At 43.5% G+C, this 22422-nt stretch overlaps 1 protein-coding gene across 3 annotated transcripts in view; it reads right to left on the reverse strand.

Moving 5' to 3' along the window:
• Positions 1-22422, reverse strand: part of GALNT18 (polypeptide N-acetylgalactosaminyltransferase 18) — a 350531-nt gene that overhangs the window by 70491 nt on the left and 257618 nt on the right. For 2 of the 3 annotated variants that reach the window (XM_016920376.3, XM_063783796.1), the window contains exon 7: positions 246-431. The exons of the other annotated variant lie outside the window; for it this stretch is intronic. In XM_016920376.3, coding sequence (XP_016775865.1) covers positions 246-431 — 186 coding nt within the window. The remainder of the gene's footprint in view (positions 1-245; positions 432-22422) is intronic. 3 annotated transcript variants of the gene reach the window in all.

A 22422-nucleotide genomic window follows, 5' to 3' on the forward strand; every position in this document is an offset into this window, starting at 1 on the left:
CTAAGATCCAGAGAAAAGTCCTCATCAAGCATGCTGACCAGGGATTAGGGTAGCAGGATAAGAAATGGCTTAGAGCCTCATGGCCCCTTTTCTTCAGCAAATAATATGTTTTGGGGTTGAGAGTCCATTCTTGCATGGCAAACAGGACTCTGGCTGACCCATAGGAAGAAGGGTTCGGTCCCATATCTTGTTTTGTTTGTTTTCCACCAATCCCCGAGAAACTCATCCCTACCGGAGATCCCTACCTCCTGGGGTATGTTCCATGCCATGTAGACGTGGCTTTTAAATTCATCCATCCAGACTTCAGCCACCCTGAGAGCGTTCCTGCGGACATGGGCGGTGAGGTCCTCTGTGTAGGGCTTGTGGGCTCGCTCAATGTGGGCAATCCGTGAGCAGGGCAGGACCTCCACACTCCCGCCACACTGCCACACCTGCAGAAGACATGGAGCCACTTGTCAGAGCCTGCCTGGCTCTGCCTTTCTACACCAGGCCTCAGGCGGCCACTTGACATGAGCAGGAAGAAAGTCAGCCCCTTCACCTTGACTCCCCAGATCACTCTCTGTGAAGGAGTAGGCCATACCTGATTTCTGCTCCTACAGCAGCAGGATGGCTATGGAGTCATTAATTCATATATTGGTTCTTATTGCTGTGGATTTACCAACAAAAAAAATGAATGCACTTTTTCCCTCCACCTGTGAGCCCTACCCCACCAAAAAAAGAGACCAGACATTTTGTTCCAAAGATCTGAATTCTCCTTGCACTTGGGGGAGAAGTTAACAAAACCCTTGATGATAGTCTGCAGCAGTGGTTGACATAAAGGAGAACCAGCAAGACTCCCAGCAGAGACTTCCTCTTCAAATGGACCACATGGGCCTGGACAAGAATTAGTGATCACCACAGAGAAGGGTGTCACCAGACACCCTTCTTCTACTGCATCTTTCCCAGGCTCTGGGTTCTGACTGAATCTGAGGGAGAGCGCTGCAAAGAAGGAAATGATATTAAACTTCTTAGCAACCTTGGTGAATAGGAGATTGATCCGAATGCAATTAGATTTTGAAAGATAAACCTTTGCATTCTAAGTGTTAATGGGCAGCATCTCAAAGCTCTCGCTACAATCTTTCCAGCCACCCTGACCTTTCAATGTTCCTGAACTTGCACTCTTTTGTGCTTCTAGGCTTTGGTCCGTTCTGCTGGTAATTTTAGAATGCCCCCCTGCCCCCAACTCCTTCTTCAGCTGAAAAAATTCACCTCTCAAGACCTTGATCAGGCTGGGCACAGTGGCTCACACCTGTAATCTCAGCACTTTGGGAGGCTAAGGTGGGAGAATCGCTTGAGCCCAGGAGTTTGAGACAAGCCTGGGCAACATAGTGAGATCCTGTGTCTAAAACATTAAAAAAAATTTTTTTTTTAAAAAGACCTTGATTATATGGCCCCAACATTGTGGAGTCTTTGCTCGATTTTCAGAGTAGAGCCAATTTCTCCCTCCTCTGGCCCCCACAGCCCTTGATATCACAACTTACCTGCTTATAGGTCAGCCTCACTCACTGATGGTGTATTCCTGGAGGGCAAAACCTATATCTCACTCACTCACCTAACAAAAGGCCAAGTACATAGAAGTACTTTATAAGTACTTGCTGAATAAATAAATGATAGATGCTTCATCAGTCAATCAATCAATGTATAAATGGCTGACATTTACTGAATTTCAGGTGAATCTGAAATACCTGGTTAGAGCTGATGAATGTGGCTTCTGAGGGAAAGTAATCGAGATCTCCTGGTGGACAGTAGATATTACTTGCCAGATACTGTCAACATCACCATGAACTTGGTAGATGAAGTTCAGATATATAACATGTACCCATCAACAACAATAAGTCTGGGATAAAGCCAGATTTGGATTTAGCTTATTTTCCCTGTGTTAGTTAGGAAGGGAATGCCTTCCCTTTCACCCATCCATGTCACACCAGTTGGCCCCTATAGGCTCTAGGCTGTTGGAGTTGGAAGGTGGCTTACTGATTTATCACTCACATAAGCTTGTTTTGCCTTGAGTTTATAACTTAGGACCAATAGAAAGGAAACTAACATCCTCATTGAGCGTCTCCTATGTGCCAGGCACTGGACTGTACATTCAGGAAGGCAACAAAACATGGTGGGTGGGTTATGAGCAGGGCTGGCCATGAGACTACTCAGGTTCACATTCTGGCTCTGCTCCATGCCTGCTATGTGACCTTGGGCAAGCCACTTGATCTCACTGTGCTTCTGTTTCCTCCTCTCCATGGGGATCATGAGTACCTATCTCAGAAGGTCACTGAGAAAATTAAAGCAATTACATGCAATGTGCTTAAAAAATGCCTAGTGCATAATAAGCATGTGGTCATTCTTAGCTATTACTATCAAGCTGTACAGCAGAATCTTTAGAATCACCCTGTGAGGCAGTTATTATGCCCAATTCCAAGTGAGGAAGTGGAAACTAAAGAACGTCCCTTGCCAGTCGCGGTGGCTCACGCATGTAATCCCAGCACTTTGGGAGGCTGAGGTGGGTGGATCACTTGAGCTCGGGAGTTTGAGACCAGCTTGGGTAACATGGTGAGACCTCATCTCTGCTGAAAATTTCAAAAAAAGTTACCCGGGCGTGGTGGCACGTGCCTGTAGTCCCAGCAACTTGGAGGGTTGAGGCAGGAGGATCGCTTGAGCCCAGGAGGTGGAAGCTGCAGTGAGCCCTGATCGTGTCACACTGCACTCCAGCCTAGGCAACAGAGTGAGACCCTGTCTCAAAAAATAAAAAAATAAAAAATAATAATAATAAAAGGAAGGTCCCTTGCTCAAGAACACACAGCTGATACTTAAGACAAAAGGATCTGTCTGATCCCAAAGAAGCTCAACGAAGAGCCAACACTTCCCCCATGATGATCAAGCTTTGAAAGGAGTTCCCACATCCAGGAATGGTTCTGAGGATCATGAGAAGGTGGCGGTGAAGGCCCCAGGCTGTGCGCCTCCATTCCCAAGACCTGTACATTCTGGGGACAGTGCTGATTTCCAATTCACTTTGCTCAGGTTCTCTATGAAAGCCTGTGAATCCCATGAAGAAGTTATTGACAACACAAAGAGTCAGGGTAATGATTCTATTTGCCACTGGAACAGAGGCTATTGCTTGACATATTTCAACAATACAACACAGAGCATGAGTCATAACAAAACTCTTTTATTACAAGACCTGCTCCTTAAAGAGTAAGTTCACCATTTCACCTTAGACTGGGCACATCTGCCGTCATTCTAATCAGAATGGTGGTGCGGCTCCTCCCATCGTGCCTTTAGACACGGTACAAGGAGCGGCATGACTGTCTAGCACCTGAATTCACTCCCCTCTTCCCACCCCTGCAGCCACCTCCCTTGTCTAGGCCATCGTCATCATGTCTCATTTGGACTCTGCCACAGACTCCAAACACCTGACCTCCCTCTTCCTATATTCCTTCTCCAAGCTCTTCTCCACTCAGCAACTGGAGTGATTCAAGGTGTAAGCTGGACCACTCCCTCTCCTGCACCATGCCGCTGGCACAGCCCCTGATCTGGGCTTGCCCCCCACCACCCCTCCAGCCCTGACCTTGTGCTCCCCAATACACTCTCTGCTACAGCCTCTATGCTGTAGCCACACTATTTTTTTTTACTTCCTCTCACATGGGTTTTTTTCCCCTCACCTCAGACTTCTGCACATGCAATGATGTACCCAGCCCTGCCTGCCTCCCTGACTCATCCTCCAAGCCTCAGTTCACTGTCACTTTGCTGCACCCCCTTCCGCGAGGTTTACCTGGTGTGCTGTGTGGTCCTGCCTTGTTCCCTGAACTAACACCATTGCAATTGCTTGTTTAATCACCTCCTTCCCTCTTGCAAAATGTTCTCAAACTTGTCACCAAATTGTCCCTTAGACACGTGCTAAATGGTGCTCAAAAGAGATCCTGGGTTCCAGGGGAGGTGGGGCATCTGGGCCAGGTGGGAGTAGCATGTTGCACTTGAAAGCACAGCTTTGGAGTCTGTGGGAACTGGATTCACATTTGTCCTCTGTCACCTGCTGCTGTGTCACCTTTGGCAGGTTACTTCCCTCCCAAGCCTCATTTCTGCCCTGTGGGCGAGGGGATGCAGTGTGGGTAAGTGTTTAACACTGAGCCTACCTCAGTGTGAGCACCATGTGGATGGCGGTCAAGGAAGCAAAGACACCCTGAACATGGGGACAGGCCATCTGGGCCAGATCTGGCCTCACCGAGTGCTTGTGGAGTGGTGTCGGGCTATGTAACCTCTTGGCTAACAAACACCCATGACAATGGATACCACACCAGGCTGTGGGCTCAGGGAGCCCCTGCTGAAGTGCTCAGGACACTGGAAGCCCTCAGTCTGTGTGTGTGCCTATTATTATTTCATAATAATTTAATAATTATTACGTTGCTGCTATTTGGACGGTCCTGTACACCCACCTTTGGGGAGCAAACAGGCCACAGAAGACAGGGTTCTTCCCAAATGCCCAGCCCAGCAGAGGGGTACACAACGCTCCCTTCTCAGAGACAGGGAGCACTGGTCAACATTTCCAGTCTCCTCCCTTCTATGAAAGGGCACTCATCTATGGAGAAGGTAACAGCTTCTGCCTTGGCCATGGCATTCGGGTTCTTGGCAGCATCTGGGCTTTGCAGCCAGAAGATGTGGACTCAGCATGTTTACCCCGCCACTTCTGGACCCTGCCCAGTGGCACTGAAGCAAACAAGAGAAAGCCTGTGCTGGCCGACTCCTGGGAGGTAAGTGGCTCCACTGACCGTGGCTTGACCCAAGAGAGAATTTCAAAAGTCATACCCACTGCTCATCTCAGAGGCCCTCTGGGATGGTGGACAAAGGATAAGAAAGGGAGTCACTGGCATTTGGACCTCATGGTGAATGACATCATGGAGCTTCTGTGGAGGATTGGGAGGGGCAGGGGATAAGGAAGGGAGAGAAAGGGAGCTGGGCCTGGCACATTAAATGTCCAATTTGCAAATGGCACGATAGAGCAAGCCCCAAACCAGAGGGAGGATATACACAGGAAGGCCTGTGCTGGGGAAGCAGGGCAGCTGGACAGGGGATGAGGTGTGGGTACAGGGATGGCTTGGCACTGTGAGCTCTGGTGGATAGAGATGCCTAGGGAGAGACGGCAGGTAGCTGGGTACCAAAGGGGTGCCTGAGAAATGAACACCAAGGGTTGGAAACAGAGAAGGCAGGTGTGGTCACAGGGAACAGGGCACAGGAAGCAACCACCAAGATGTAGACCCTAATTTCCACATACGATGGCGAGGGCATGTGCTGAGTCCTGCAGGCACTGGGCACACCTGACGGCGCATCAGCACAAGGCTGGGTCCTGAGGCTTCTGACGGGCACTGAGCAACACGTTCCTTGACTACACTAAGTTCTTTCCTGTCTCTGTGCCTTTGCACCTGCTATCGCACGTCCTGAATAATGTATCCCCCACTTATGACCCAGCTCAAATACGACCTCTTTTGATTTGCCCAGTGTAAATTAGATCCCCTCTGAATACCTTTAGTGCCCTGCCTTTTTCTTCATAACACTTACTCAAAATACTTTTACTTCTGTATTTATTCTTTAAATGTCTGTCTCCCTTCACTGGACTATAAGTGCCATGGAAACAGGATCGTGTCTGTGTGTTTACCACTGTATACATCAGCACCTGCCACTTAGTCTATATTCAATAACTATTATTTGAATGAGTGAATCCAGGAATCTGAGAGTCCTGGGCTTTCACTGACTATACAGGCATGGTTTTAAATAGCTCAGCGGGATGCCCTAATAAAGGTCATAAACATAAAATGTGGCTAGATTTTACTGAACACAATGACTTTCTTCAAACTCAAGTGGTTTTTCAGCAAAGCTCTGACATTTAAGCGCATACTGCTGCAATCAAAGAGAGTTACTTGGGCTGCAGAGCTTAAATTAATGTCGTAAAACCTAGGAAGTCATCAAATGAGCACAGGCGATAGCAGGCAGCTTCCTCTTGTGGAACCATGAACTCACTGGAGAGAAAGGCTCCAACCTCACAAAATGCTCAGATATGCCTACAGAGGAGCTGCTGGGACCACCTCCCACATGTGGCCAAGAACCTAAAGTGGATTGTAGAGAACAGTTACCTGGGGCAGAGCAAAATCACACTCACCACCGGCCCTTCCCAGAAAACCCTAGTACTGTTATCGCTTCTGAAGAGGCTTGAAACACCCACCCAGAAATACAAGAAAGCATGGAGGTCTTAGGGGCTGGTGGAAACGGTTTAAATCCTGGCTCTGTCATATATTAGTCTTTGACTTGGACCTGTCTTTGGATGTCAGCTTTTTCTTGGGAATAATGATTCCCCAGGTTTAAAAGAGATGCTGTATATGACAAGCTCCCACAAGCAAAGGTGGGCATGTAGTGGGTTCTCAGGGAGGCTCAGATCACTTTCTTATCCCAGGCTGAGGAGTCACTGGTACGAGGTCAGGGTTACATCTTGTATTGGCCACTCACACAAACAAGCCTCCTGCTCCCAAGCCTCAATTTCCCCCAGCTGCCAAATGGGGGAGCTGGACTCAATGTTGTCTTAGATCCCCTCTACTTTTCGTATTCTGTGATTTTGCATTTTCTAGCCAGTGCCTCAAATGATGCCCAGTACTTGAGACACAACTGAGAGTTGTAAATTGGGTTAAAATAGGGACACATAGTAGACAAAGCAATGGGATGTAGTTTGATAATCTCTTCTACTCCAAGACTCATGACTGCTCCATAGTCTATGACAGGGATGGCAAATGAGTTTACACTCCTGTGTGAAATCCATTTGCTTGTTAATATCCTTCTGAAGCACTGTGTTGGGAAGAATTCTGAGGCTCTGTCCAGTCTCAGTGGAGAAGCATGCCACAATTTGTTCATTACGGTTACCATGGGTAAGGGACTGGGGTTGGTGGCACTTCAGCCTTGTACTTCATAGCCACATCCACAAGATCAGATCTCAGATACTGTGCAGCTTTCATCTTCTTATGACTTTTAATGAGCTCTTTGCTCTTGGCAAACTGTTCCCACTGTTCTCTTAGCCCAGAAAGCCTCCTTCCTGCTCTCCACATCCATCCAAAGCCGGCCTGGCCCAGCTCCTCCAAACTCTTGGAACTAATGACTTGTACGACTCATGTGGTCCTTATTTCTTGGCTCATGTGGTTAATTATCTTTTTACGTGTAACTGTCTCGCCTAACTTGGCTGCAAAAGCAGAGACAAGAGTGAAAAGCCAAAACCAGCAGGCTATGGGGAGGAAGACGAGGTGGATGCAGGCTGAGGCTGAGGGCTGGGGAGAGCTGGCAGAAGACCAGAAAGTCACTCGCAGAGTGGCCGAACGGTCAGAGATGTAGGCAAACAATAGGGGTGGGCAGGACACTGACACTCCAGGCATCCTCCAATTTTGTACCCTGGGCATTTCACTCACCTCAGTCTATCCAGGCTCTGCATGGGAATAAGAAAGAGAAGAGAGGGCCGGGCATGGTGGCTCACGCCTGTAATCCCAGCACTTTGGGAGGCTGAGGCAGGTGGATTACCTGAGGTCAGGAGTTCGACACCAGCCTGGCCAACATGGTGAAACCCCATCTCTGCTAAAAATACAAAAATTAGCTGGGCATGGTGGCGGGTGCCTGTAATCCCAGCTACTCGGGAGGCTCAGGCAGGAGAATCGCTTGAACCCAGGAGGCGGAGATTGCAGTGAGCCAAGATCGCGCCATTGCACTCCAGCCTGGGTGGCAAGAGCAAGACTTCGTCTCAGGAAAAAAAAAAAAAAAAAAAAAAAAAAGGAAGAGAGGTCAAATCTGGACAAGGCCAACACAAAAGCCAGAGGCCATCAGCAAGTCAGGTTCAGGGCGTGCAACAGAGCAGCCAGGATGAAGACAATGTCAGTGTGGAGATAACCTCCCTCCAAAATATCTCACTCCCACGCTGGCAACCTTTAGTCTCCAGATAAGAGCACATTCCTTAACATGGTTTGCAAGACCTCTGAGAACTGGCCCCGTCTCTTTCCTGCAGCCTCATCTCTCATGCCATCTAGTTATGTCCAGTTATGCCATGGACATAGGTGGATCACATTCTTGGGTTTCTGTCCCCTCTTTCTGCCATTCTCTTTACTGGAAATTCCCATGCCCCCACCACGTATACACTTATTTCCCTTGCTAATTCCCACCTACCTTCCCTGGCTGCCCTAGTTTTGGCTCATGCCTTGGCTATGCATTCCTATATCACCTGTAAGTCCTCTTGCACAGTATGTGTGATAACTGTGTGTGTGTGTGCAGCTTAAAGACACATAGTACAAAGAACAACTGTTGATCTTCCACCCCCCTTAAGAAGCAATGCTTTGGCAATACCTTAGAAACCTCTGAGTGCTTTTCCTTACCCCCAGAGGTAACCCATTATCCTGAATTTTGTTAATAATTTCCTTGCCATAAACCTACACTGCACATTGTTTAGTTTTGCCTGTTTGTGAACGCTATATAAATAGAACCAGATTGTACACATCCTGCAACTTGCTTCTTGCTTCATTTATTTTCATCACCATAGTGTTCCATTGTATAAATATGCAGTAATTTATTTATGCTCTCTTTAGTTGGTCGACAGTCTTGTTTCCGGTATTACGGATGGTGCTCCTCGGAACACGCTTGTATGTGTCTCCTGGTGCACGAGAGTGGGCAGGCCTCCATGTATTTATCTCACTGAAATTTCTGGAGCATAGGTTATATACACATGTTTGACTTTCCTAGGAAAAGTGACACTGTTCCAAATAATGTGGATCACATTATACTCCCACCAGCATGGATGAGGCTCATATTGCTTCCTATCCTTGCCAACATTTGACATTGTCCAACTTTAAAATTTTTGCCAATCTGATGGGCAAGAAATTCTCCCTCACCGCAGTTTTAATTTGCAACCTCCCCTGATTACTAGTGAGAGAGAGGTTTTTTGTTGTTTATGTGCCCACAATACCGAACTCTGAGAGAAGGCTCATGTCAGCTTTGTCCTCACCAAGACACTAAACAGGGCTGGCACATGAGCGGTGCTCAAAAAAATATAAATTGCACGAATGAAGGAACCAGAGCTAGGCTTTAGTTCTGCGTTATCCTCAGTGCACTTTACTTGGTGTTCTCCCAGGTTTCCTGGGGTACATATTTAGTTATTTTAATGTATTTTAGTGTAAGGGAACATTCAAAAAATCTGACAATGCTTATTCCTTTCATCAGAGCCTGCAGAAAAACACTCCCAGAGGATATGGTTTCCCAAGCCCTCTTCTTGCAATAAACACTTCCGAAGAGTCCTCTGTGTGGAATTGCTGCTTGGAAAAAAAAAAATGATGCTTTTTCTTGGAAGGTGTCCCTGAAGGGGTCTGAACATTTGGGTTAGCCCTAACAAACAGTTGAAGCAGTTCCTCTGTTTGAAAGGGATCCCTCATAACTATCAGAGGCAGCAGGATTCATTGGGCAGAATTCCAAGGAGAGACAAGCTGGGCTGGAATGCCTGGAAGCTTTCCATGAAGAAAAACTTAAAAGGCTGTTTTGCAGGAATCCGGGATTTGCTGAAACAGCTGCTTACCCACAGGAAACCCAGGGTCAAGTTAGAGGGGCAACAGTAATGTGTCATTCTCAGCAAACTGGCCCATCCCATACAGGGGGCCTGGCTTTTCCTTGGACCCAGTGCTCTGCCTATAATGATTGGGCCACAGGAGTTCAGGGAAGGACATTCCAGGAGGACTGCTTTGCAAATAAATGTGTGGTCATTGAGACTAGAAGTTATCTTTAATGGTTCTGACCAAGAAGGGCTTATTCGTGGTTACCTCAAATCTCATATCAGCCAACAGGCCTGATTACTATTGTTCAAACTCAGGCCAGATGGGACTCAAGACAAGTTGGAAAAAGGAAGACGTCAGGCTCTGACATACAGGGGTTGGGAAACTGAGCCAGGAGTAGAGTGGTCTCCAAAGGTGTGGCAGAGACCCCTATTGCTCACTGACACCTGGGTGCTCCTCCATATTTCCCTGCACCCCTTGCAATCAGGAGGGTGCAAATCGATGAGATGAGAGAGGACATGGCCTCTGCCACTTCCCGGGGAAGGCAGGTGACTATCCAGTGTGTCTCCTTAGGTGCACTTCTACTCCCCACCCCACCATCTGCTGGATGTTTAAGCCAGGGTGAACTTGAAGTTCAAAGATGCTGAACCCACAAGAGAAGCAATCAGAGTCCCCAAGTCACTACTTGGAGAAAAGCTGCACAGGAGAGCCTCCCAGCCAGCCTTCAGCGGACTGTGTGAGCAAAATAGGACATTTCCTGGGTAACCTCTATTTCCAGCAGTTCTGAGAGCTGCTGTTTCAGTCTGTGATGCTGCCAGTATGTAAAGAGGCAAGGTGACCAAAGAAGCATGGTCCCTGCAGGCACCAGTTGCCAGAGGTTCAATCTATTGTGTGGGGCTCATATGAGAAAGCTCCAGGTATAGGGACAGATGGAGTGTCTGGAAGGTGACCGCTTCCCAATTCCAGCTGATGAGTTCATTCAAAGCAGTACCCCACTAGAGGCTGAGGATGCAGGGAGCAGATCTAGCCCCAAGGGGTGAGAGAGGGAGCTGCAAGGGGCAGGCAGGACATTTGGACTCCTGCACATCGGGCTGCTGTGAGAGTTTGGTTCAAACTCAGAACCAGAGCAGAGGGCAGAAAACCAAGGGTGAAACTAGCCAGGGTGGTAGAGGAAAGGTCCAGGTTTGAAGATGACATACAGCTCCAGGTTCCTTGGAAAGCCACAGACAGAAGCCCTGTGGCAACTCCACTTATGCAAGAGGGAGCCAGCTGGTGAGGCCAGGGCTGCAGCCAGACTCTTCCAACCCTTGTCAGGGGACACAAAATCTAGAAGGAGCTGACCCTCACAGCTTCCCGATGCACAAGGCTGGGAAGGTAAGCTAGTTCAAGTCCAGGCATATCTATGGAACCAAAACCCTATAGAAGCCCCAAACTCAGAGACAGAAGTATTAGCAAGTTCCAAATCAGGGTCCCATTGACACCTGCGCTATCTACTGTAATCACTTCTTTGTTTTGAAATAAGATCTCTGGCCCCCATTACTGTCACTGGTGCTGCCAGAGAATGACAATGAGCTTAAATGTCATAGGGATTTGGGGAGCAATTTTCTAAAATCCAAATAAAAACCTTCCCATCTCTAATCTGAGAGTCATTTTTATCAGCTAACTGGGCTCATCTATTTACTCAGCATATTCAGAGCCCTTTTTGGGGGTTAAGTCCCTTTCAATTGCTGTGAGGCACCATCTCCTTGTGGATGTGCTTGTGCTATCCAGCTGCTATTCAAAGCGCATCTCCTGGACCATGTTTAATTTATACTTTCCTATATGAAGATGAACCACTTACTCACTTAAAGTATTTCTTTTTTTATGTCTCTAATCAGTGGCTGTTTCTTTCCTCTCTCTGAAGCTTAATCGAATCAGAAACAAATCCCACACATATGAATGGCTCATTAGCATGTCCCAGTCAGATTCAAATTGGCCGTCCATACCAGATGCCCTCAAAAGGACAACACTGGCCCAAAGAAGGACTCTTTAAACGAGTGTCCAAAGGGTGTTGCCATGATAAGCCAGGAGGGTCCTTTCTGAAATCCAGGGTAGATACACTCTGTCATTCCCAGCACCATAGAGCCAACTGATGGCAGGTAATGGATGTGTCATTGAGATGGGGTTGGTGGGAGGCAATGTGGCCAAGCCTGGGGAGCAGACATCAGAGGAATGTCTGGTGTCTATGTGTCTGGCTCAAGCATCATCCTCACACTTGGCTCAGTGGGGCCCTTTTATCAAATGATACAAATGAGGCTGAGATGCTGAACATTCTCTCACTCAGAAATGATATTTGTTCTAAAGAGCTTCCCCTCTTAATCAAATGAAACTCAGATTATAAACACTGGTATACTACATCTTCTCTTAAAGGATTTGCCCTTTTCATAGACATCAGAATGAATGGTCAGCATGGGCATCATCACTGGTGTCATCTCTGAAAGTCACCGATAGCAAACTCTCATTTAATACAGATTTACAAAAGAGATCAGCATACTGCAATAGAGTAGAACTGAAGGGAACCTAACCAGGACCTCCCTTCATTTCCCAGGTGAGCAAACTAAGGTTCAGGGTCACAGGATAATTTAGAAGCACGGTAAGATATGGATCCAAGAGCCTGCCTTTTGGAAGACAGGAAGTCATTATGGTTCAGAGCATAGCCTCTGGGACCAAACAGTCTTGGTGTCAAGTCCTACATTTCCCATTTGCTGAACTGGTGACTTTAGGCAATTCACTTCACCTTCCAACACTCAGTTTCCTTGTCTATGAAATGGAGATAAAAGTGATAAATTCCAAAGATAGTTGCTGTGAGAATTAAATGAAGTAATACACAGAGACAGTTTATTTCATCACCTGGAAGAAGTCTAGAGGCCCCTAAGTATCAGCTATAATTATTATCACTATAATATTCCACTGATTATAAGATTCACTATTGCTATACCACAGCTTTTCGGGGCAGGAGAAAACACACTACATTCCTCTGAGCTCAAGATTTATATACCCAAGTGCCTACGTCTCCCCTTCACTCTCATGTGTCTCAGGCATCTCGACCTTACCATGTCCAAAACAAAGTTCCCGATTTTCTTCCCTGCCTCCCCATCTGTCCCTTAGTCTGCCCCTCATCCATCTAATAGCCGAAGCCTGTAACCTGTAATTCATCTGTAGCAATGTCTTCTTCCTCCCTCTCCACATCCAATACATCAGCAAAAGCAGACAGTTCTACCTCCTAAATATAGCTTGAATTTAATCACTTCTCTCCATCTGCACAGCCAACATCCTGGTCCAAGTCCCTATTATTTTTGTGTGGGCATCTCCATCCAGAGCCTTTTCCCTGGTCTTTCTGTGTTGTCGTGTTGCCCTTCAATCCGTATTGCCCTCCAATCCACTTTTTAAAATTATACATCAGAGCATGTCCCTCCTCTGCTTTAATGCAGTTCAGCAATTATTTACTGAGCACTTACTATGTGCCAGTCTTTGTTATAGGAGATGGGAATCTTACCACAGAACAAAATATCAAAAATCCCTGACTTTCTGATACTTACACTGTGTTTTTTCTGTTACAGCACTCCCTATGGACTGAATTGTCTCCCCCTTCCTCAAATCCGTATGCTGAGGCTGTAACTCCCCATATGACTATATTGGAGATGGGGCATTTAAGGAGGTGATTAAACATGCACAAAAAATTCTCAGTAGAATGACCATATGTTCTGGTTTGCTGGGGACTATACTGGTTTATACCTAGTGTTCCACTGTTATTAGTAGCACCCCCTTTCACTCTCAAAAGCTTCTAGTTTGGACAGTAAATTAAAATTTATTTACATATTTATTATTTATTTATATATGCCAAATGTATAAGGTCCAACCTGATTTTAGAAACACTGAAATCCCAAATAAGTATCTGTCTTAAAATCACAGTCTTACTAATCTTTTCCGTCCCCTAGTCCATGATTTCTCTATATTACTACAATCCTAGTGTGGTGAAAATTAAGCAAGTCATCAAGACCCTCACCTCCTGATGTGCAGCATTTGAAGCAGGCCTGAGGAATAAAACAGAGCACCCCACCATTCAGTGCTCCAGATACCAGAGCCCTGTCTCTTGAACTTTCCCAAACTAGACAGACAGAAAGAGAGAGAGGCAAGACCTAAAGGAGTGAATGGTGTTCCTGGGCCATGTACACCAGGGGTTAACTCTTTATTTTCAGGACTGACTTTGTATACAGGTAGGCTTTGTTTTATAGAAAAACTTGTGTGCAGGGGTAATTTCTGGATACCAAACTTTATAGAAAAACTTGTGTGTAAGGGTAATTTCTGGATACCAGCACCTACAGCACTAGAAAAAAATGTGCTCACAGGTACCCTGCCCTTTGCATTGCTTTACAAAGCCAAGAACATTTGTATTTGGAGATGCCCCTGACCCCTCCTTCTGCAACTTCAGATTTATGAATATCGGATCTTGTCCAAGGAAAACCACAGCAGTGTCAGAGGAGGAGGAGAAGGAACCCTTGCTCAGTTTGTGGCAGTTCTTCTGAGGAACTGATTCTGGCCTTGCTTGGTGGTCTCTTCCAGGAAAACTAGAATAACAATGTAATGGTGGCCAAGAAGCTACCTTCCAGGGTCTGATACCGACCAGCATGCAGACTCAGCTAAAGAAGAACAAAGAACAAAAATGGAAACAAAAGGGAGACAGAAAATGACTCTGGGGAGCTTTAACATACATTGTGAGCTTCCAGGTTTCTTTGGCTTTTGTTTTTGCTTTTTTCCAAAATTCAGGAAATTAAACATTGATACATGACTATTATCAAATCCCCAGTCTATAATCAAAGTTCACCAATTGTCCCAATCAAAGCCTTTATAGCTATTTTTCCCCTTCATCCCAACTTTTTAAGAAGGTAAAAATTTCCTTCAGGTTGACTCCCCAAATCCTTCATCAATTGTTACCTCGTTTGTGCATGTTATTAATCTCTCTTTTATACAGCTCCCTCATTGAATGCAATTGAAAAAACCAAAGTGTGAAGACCATTCCTGAGTAAAATTGTTCATGGGCACTCTCCTTCTGCTCCCCACCATTTCTAGCTAATCACTTCATTATGTACTTTTTAAATTGCTTTGTTCTGTAGGGATTAATTTTGCACTTATCTTCACTAACCATAAAACTTTTACAACGTACTTTTAAGCTGCGTCTACTCAGCTGCTGGTTTGTAATTGCAAAGAGTCACTCCACGGCTGGCTGGTGTGCTAGGGGATAACACGCAATAGCCACGGAGCTTCCTGCTCCATGTTTTCAGATGCCTTCCTGGAGCCGCTGGGTATGGGGCAGACCAATCGGTTCTAGACTGGCTGCTTGGGGTACCAAAATGTCCCTATATATGGAAATCACCAGCTAGGGAACACCCTCAAATCGCAGATGCTTTGGCCTCAGAGGCCTCAGGTTGCTCCGACCTCAAAGACCTTGGGAATTTCAGGCCCTACAGTTCCCAGGAGAAGGTCTGTCTACAGCTGACCACCTAGAAGGCAACAAAATTTCAACTACTCTCTCAAGGTCAAGTCTGTACTTTCTCAAGGCTCAGGCACTTGCCCTCTGCCTGCAAGCAGGCACTACATTCCCAGTCTTCAGGGAGTCCCTCTGCCTCCCTTTCTGGTCAAATACAATCTCCAAGGAGTCCCTCTGCCTCCCTTTCTGGTCAAATACAATCTCTAAACTCTCCGCCTTCCATCAATCTCCACCCACTCCCTCCTTAGACCTTTGAAATCTGTCTTCTATCACTGCCCCTTGACTCCAACTATTCCCCCCAAAGCCTTCTTATGGCTGTATCTAATGCCTTTTCTCCACTTGCTTTCTCAGAGCACAGGCTGTTGGTTCACAGGCTTTGGACAGAACTGTGTTTAAATCCAGGCTCCTCCACTTTTTCTCTTGGGACCAGGGCAAGTTCCTTAACTTCTCTGAGCCTCAGTGGCCTCATCTGTAAAACGGTGACAGTAATTCTGGTTTCCTGTGATTCTTGGGAGGGGTAAATGACATACAGCATAAAACTCACTAGAATATAAGTTCTATGAGGGCAAACCTAAGTTATCTCATTCATCACTGCATATCCAGTGCTTGGCCCAGCATCTAGAATGGTAGGTGCTTTATAAATATTTATTGAATAAATGCACTAAATACAAAATAAATGTTCAACAAATGGTAGCTATTATCATTAGTATTCATGTTTGCCTGCCTGTTTGAGTTCTGAAATGCTGCCTTCCCCTAACATCTGTGATTTTCCACCAATACAGCTCCTATCTTTCTGGCTGATTCTTCTCTGCGACTGTGGGATCACACTGTCCCTGCCTCCATCTCCTATGCCCATGTCCAATTTTAAAATCTCTTCTCTTTTCAGAAATGGTCACATAGAGGGCACCTGATCCCATTGTCTTACCTCAAACTTTTTTCTTTCTTTTTACCTTAGTTTTATAGTTTTGGCTTTCTGTTGAATCCAGGTATTATATTTCTCTCTATATTAACACCAACTACATGTTACAAGGAATATAATACATCTTCACTGTATGAATGAATAGACAGATGAATAATGCAAGCTTTTTGGTTATTTCCACTGTTATTTCCAATGCCAAACTTGCCACATTTTCCCCCTCAAACTATCTCAAATTCTTCTTTAGCCAATGGCACCCTGAAACCTTCCATCATCTGAGTTTGAAATATCAATGCCATCTTTGTTGGACATTTAATAACTCATTTATAAGAACTAGGAAAGACTAAGTCTTGACTTCTAATAATCATTGAAATTATTAAAATCCAAAACAATTCTAAGGGAACAGAGGGACAATGACTTAGCTAAGGCTTTGGGTTATTGGGAAAATTCCCTTTGGAAGCACAAAGGCCTGCAAGCTTGAAATCTGTTTGGTGTCTTTTGAAATTCTTGGTCTCAGAAGACCACACAGAAAAACACTTACACCACCATACAACTGTCAGCCTTCTCTAGGTGTTACCCCACCACAGCAGCTGAAGGATAATGCTAAAGGGATTCCAATTCATGACAAAATGATACAAAACAGTGGCAAAGCTAACAGCCCCAATCCACACAAAACACACACACACACACACACACACACACACACACGCACGCACACAGACATGTTATCCCAAGCTCTTGGGTTATTCTGAACTCCAGCTGGCTTGAGCCAACCATAACATTTAGAAGCAACTAGAAAATACAATCCAATTTAAGGTGTTTAATTTTCTCTGTCTCCAGAGATGGGAAATAAAAGAATCTGCTTGCAGCTTTTCTGTGAGATGTTGCATCTGGTGGTTTTCTGAGACCTTTTCAGCAGAGGAAAAATGCTGGTCCCCAGACCCCTTTCTCCTCACATCTCTAACTGTGTGGGCAAAGACAAGGTTGCTTTACCCAAAACTGTGGTGTCCAATGTTTTTAATTAATTTCCTTATGGCTAGCTGAGAACGGCCATGATACTAACAGTGAGCTGAGATTACTCAGACCTCTAGGTCCAAGGCCTTTGGGGAGAACCACATACCCAGTCTATCATGTGCTTCAATAACACACATTAACCTGTACACATTAACCTGCCTGGACTGCCTTCACTGGTAATTTTAGCAAAGTCTCCAGCCCTTTAACCGTGGATACGTATTTTTTAAAGTCTCAAATAGCGGTGATGCCTGTTCTAGGTAATTGCTAGGGACCCTTCCTTGCTTTCGCTTCCTCCTCTTTGTCTCTGCTCCCCTGAGCCCAGATTTCTGACTTCCTCTCTGTTCTGGCTCCTCTCATTTAGTAATCCCCCATCTGTCTCCTTCCTGACTCTGTGGACTCTGGCTCAGCCCTCCACTGTTACCCCTCCAGTTCTGAAGTCTCCTGCCATGTCCAGTGAGGACATTGTGTAGTATCATCTGATTTAGGCCCCAGCACTCCTGAGAGATGTGGCTGAATCACTGAGCACTGAAATGGTACGGTGGTCATTTTCCAAAGCAATGCTGGCTGGAGTTAACCCTTGAAATTAACCTTTATCCATCAGTGATTTTAAATCCCGAAGGTAGAGATGGAAAAACAACACAACCTAGTGATTAAGGCATTCATTTTAAAACCAGTCAGGCTGGTTCTAATCTTGAGTGGTCCTGGGTAAGGAGGGAGTTATTTATTCTAATTTCCTCCAGGTTTCTAATTTACAAAATAGGGATAACAGCATGGACCTCACAGGGATCGTACAACAATTAATAATACACACAAGTGATTGCCAAATAGCATACAATAAATGGAAGTTCCTTTTGGATGAAATTCTTGGCCTCAGAAGACCACCTAGATAAACATATATATTAAGACCACATAAACACTTACTCCACCGTACAACAATGGGTCTGCTTTACAGAATAAAGCACCTGCTTCTGTTGCCCAAGAGTGTACATCACTACACCAAATCTCAGACGTCCCAGACCTTGACAGGTCAATGTGGACAGGTCAAATCCCCATCTTCAGGATGCTCACTCCTTCCTCAGGAGTCTGCCTCAACGGCACCTCCTGTGTGAAGCCCCACCTAACTTCCGCAAGTGGAGTGGTTGCTCCCTCCTGGTGCTCTCGCAATGCATCAGGATCTTTCAGCCTTGCCGTTTTGACCCTGAGCAGGTTGTGCCGTTTAGCACATTAACCTGAATTATGCTCAGTGATGAATTTTCACTCAGAAACTCTTTTTTGAGTAAATGTCACTAAGCCAATTTAATTCTCTTCATCGATTTTCTATAGACCAAATTAAAATATTTCCGTCTATACTAATTTTCTAGTTTTATTTTAGCAGAATTATTTTCACTGGGGTTAACACTTTTTTGCATTGATTTTACAACTAAGATAGGGTTCTTCTATCAGTATGCTTTTATCCATAACACATTTTATAATTATGGCCTCCATCACAGGGTTTTTCTTGGTGGTAATGATTTCCACCAAGTTTAGTTTTCCTGAATCAAATTTTGCAAATGTAAATCATGTCAATATTCATTTCTTCAGGAAACTTTTTAGCTTTTATAGTTTTTGCTATGCTCATTTTTATTTGTTGCTTTAGCTTGAGTTGATTGTCTTTACCATTACTCATTGATTGGAAAAAAAAAGTAATTGTTTGCATTTTTTGATTTTTAAATAACAATTTCTTAAAAAATACCACATAAAAAGTGTAGCAGGTTGAGTTGTGTACTTGTTACTGTTGCCATTGGCAGATCAAAGAACACAGAAAGTCCTCAAAGCCAAAATGGAGGGAGGGGTAAAACATTCTGTTTAAGCTCATGACTTTTTCTACAATCTGAGATGAGTACTCAGAACGTGGTAAGGTGGTTGTCTCTCCAGCTAGGCTGAGAGCCACTCAAAGGCAGGGGCTGTCATTCATCTCCAATTTCCCAGCAGGGGGAAAGTGAAGGTTTGAAGGATGAATGAATGAATAAATAATGAACCCACCTGGAAGTGATGAGAAATTTTGTCAGATTTCTTACTGAAGACCACAACGCTATGCCTTCTTAGACCAGGCATAAATGGCTTCTGAAGCCACCGTTCTTGGGTTCAAATCGCATCTTTACCACTTACCAGTCATGTAACCTTGAGCAAGTTATATCACCTCTCTCTGTGCTTCAGTATATCCAACTGTAAGTGGAGATAGTAATAGTACCTACATTTCAAGGTACTGCAAGGATTAAGTGAATTAATACATGTAAAGCACTTAGGACAGTATCTCACATATAATACCTGTCATATTACTATTAATCATTAGTATTACAGTCAAAAAGTTTATCTATCTTTCTATCTATCTTTCTAGTGATATTTGAAGATGTCCCAACACAGGGAGCTCACTGTATCATTAGCATCTTTTTTATGGTTCTAATTTATGTTTCTGATATTGAGTAACTACATCTCTTACAGCTTATACTCACTGTTTATAGCTCTGACTTTCTGAGGCATACAGAATATATTTTCTTATATGTGACTGGTCTGTAAACTCAAAGCCTGCTCTTTCAGCACATACTAGGCTCCAAGCACATTATGAAAATTAAACAGCCATAAATCCTGACATCATGTGTTTTAAAGTCCAGCAGGAAAGAAGAGGGAAAGATGATATTGGTGTCTTGCCTAGATCTTCCCCTCCTTTGAATCCAAGACCTTTCTGCATTAGTTTGCTAGGCTAAATTCACCCTGTGGACTTACAAACATAAAGCCTATAAAAATGAAATTGTGTGATATTAGTACATAAATAGACCAACAGATCAATGAAACCAAAATAGAAAATCCAGAAACAGACCCAAAAGTATGCGGCAATTTATTGTACAATAAAGGTAGTTTTGCAAAACAGTGAGGAAAGATATTATTTTGAATAGAAGGTGTTAGGATAACTGGTTGACCATATAGAAAAATAAGACATTGGATCCATTCCTCACACCAAACTGCAGGATCAATTCTGAATGAATCAGAGACTAAAATGTAAAAAATATAGTCATATAAGTATTAGAAGAAAACATAAGTGAATTTCTTTATAACCTGAGAGTGGGTAAGATTTTCTATGATTAAAATCTGGAAGCAAGAAGAAAAAAAGTTTGCTCACATTAAACAGAAAAAACACGAAAAAAGCAGCCTTTGGATGGCAAAACAAACAAACAAACACGAGAAGTAAAATCAAGACAAGTAACAAACTGGGAGAAAATACTTGCAATTTGTATGATGGGCAAAGTATTACCATCTCTAATGTGTAAAGATATTCTAAAAATAGAGAGAAGACTAACAACCCTATAGGAAAGTGGGCCAAAGATACGAACAGCTTACAGAAAAAAGAAATGCAAATAGCCTTAATCATATGAAAATCTCTTCAACCTAGTTCTTAATAAGAGAAATGCAAATTAAAACTACCCTGAAAGGCCTTTCTCATCGGTCAGATTGGTTAAAAAAAATATTCCACAACATACTTTGTTGGTATGGCTGTGAGAAGACAGGCACCTTCATCATTCCTGGTGGGAAAAATATTATCCCTCTGAAATACTACCCCTCTGGAGGGATATTTGATGATGTCTAGCAAAGTTACGTATGCATTTACCCTTTGACTTCGCAATTCCATTTCTAGGAATCTATCCAAAAGATAACCAATAAAAATATGAAAAAAGTATGCAAAAGACTATTAATTATAGCATTATGCTCTCAAAAGGAAATTGGTAGAATAAACTATAAAATGTTTATGCATTTGAGTAGTATGCAACTGTAAGAAAGGAATGAGGAATATCTCTATATACTGTTATAGAACAATCTTCAGAAAAAAGTGAGATAATAAAAATGTGCATAGTATACTACCATTTATCTAAGAAAGGGGACCTGTGAATATATATTCACATTTTCTTGCCTTCTTTCAAAGTATTAAGTAAAACAAACAAAAATAAATGTTTACATTGGAAATAGAAAACAGGATGAAGAGAACAATGCTGAAAGTTCCTTATTTTGTAGATTTGACTTTGGACTGTATATTTACCTCATTTTTATAAACTAAATAAAAATTTATATGACTATAAACATTTAAATATAAAAGTCAGAAGCAAAATGAAACAACTGATCGTACTTCTTAGGTTGGTAGGACAACCGTACAGAGAGGAACACTTCTAGATAACTGTGGATAATAGGAATTTGACTGTACAACCTAGTGGGATAAAATCTAAAGAAGAAATGCAAAATAAATTAAACCATTTAATTTATCATATCATTGGTGGTAGCATTGTCATTAATATGCTGAAACAGTCTTGAGCATTCTGGGGAATAAAATAAACAGGTACCTATATTGTTGTCATTAAGAACCAGAAATTTTGGCATGAAAGAAAGGAAACATAGATGTAAAATTGATGAAGTAAAATTCTGTTGTCCTAAGTTTGAATGAGAAAGATCATCATGAATGCCTGAAATATTTTAGCTCTATAATAATAATAATAATAATAATAATTTCTAGCTCTGACTACTGAAAAGACCTAGAAACATGGACCAACCCAGTAGCAATGAGCATGCCCAGTGCCCAGATTGTGGTTTTAAATACCACTTCTCACTAACAGTAAGCTGGGTTCCTTAGGGAAGTAGCTAATTACAAGTCTGGAGCAGGAAATGTGTAAGATGAGCCTGGAACCCTCCTCGTGGCAGGGAAGCCATTAAAGAGTCAAAAGGACCCATGGACAAATGTCAACAGGCTCCCAATGGACAAAGGTGGAAAATTTGCAAGTCAATAAGGATATTAAATGTATGTAAGGATAATTAATTGAAATACATCAAATATGTTTAAACCCATAAGTTCACAGGGATACTAAAAAACTAATTCGTCCCCTTTGGAGGGTGGTTGAGAATCAGTTCATTATTTTGAAAGCTATTATAGAAAGAACTATTTATCCTGACTTTTCCAAATGAATTTATTTGTACTTCTGGGCAACCAAGGAATGGATTATTGTACATGTCTCTACAAGAAGTATTTCAGTTAATAAATGAGGAAAGAGAAATAAAATTAAAATATTACTATTTGGTAACCCCTAAGGAATTACTGAATCTAGGCAATAATCAGCAATGATGGTTAGCATCACAAATGGGAACACAAGTAGACAGAATGTACCTCATGATGGAAGAACACACATACTGTCTACGAAATATTCTGGCTACAAAATTGAGCCCAAGTCTCTAGATTTAACTACCAATTTAGATGAAATGTATGGGACAGAAGGACCTGTTAAATGACATCCGGGGAATGTAATCAAGAAAATCTAGACTGTGAGAATCTCTGCAGGAAAAATGACCTGATCTCTTCAAAA

The sequence above is a fragment of the Pan troglodytes genome, chromosome 9, assembly GCF_028858775.2.
Source record: "Pan troglodytes isolate AG18354 chromosome 9, NHGRI_mPanTro3-v2.0_pri, whole genome shotgun sequence".
Taxonomy (NCBI): domain Eukaryota; kingdom Metazoa; phylum Chordata; class Mammalia; order Primates; family Hominidae; genus Pan; species Pan troglodytes.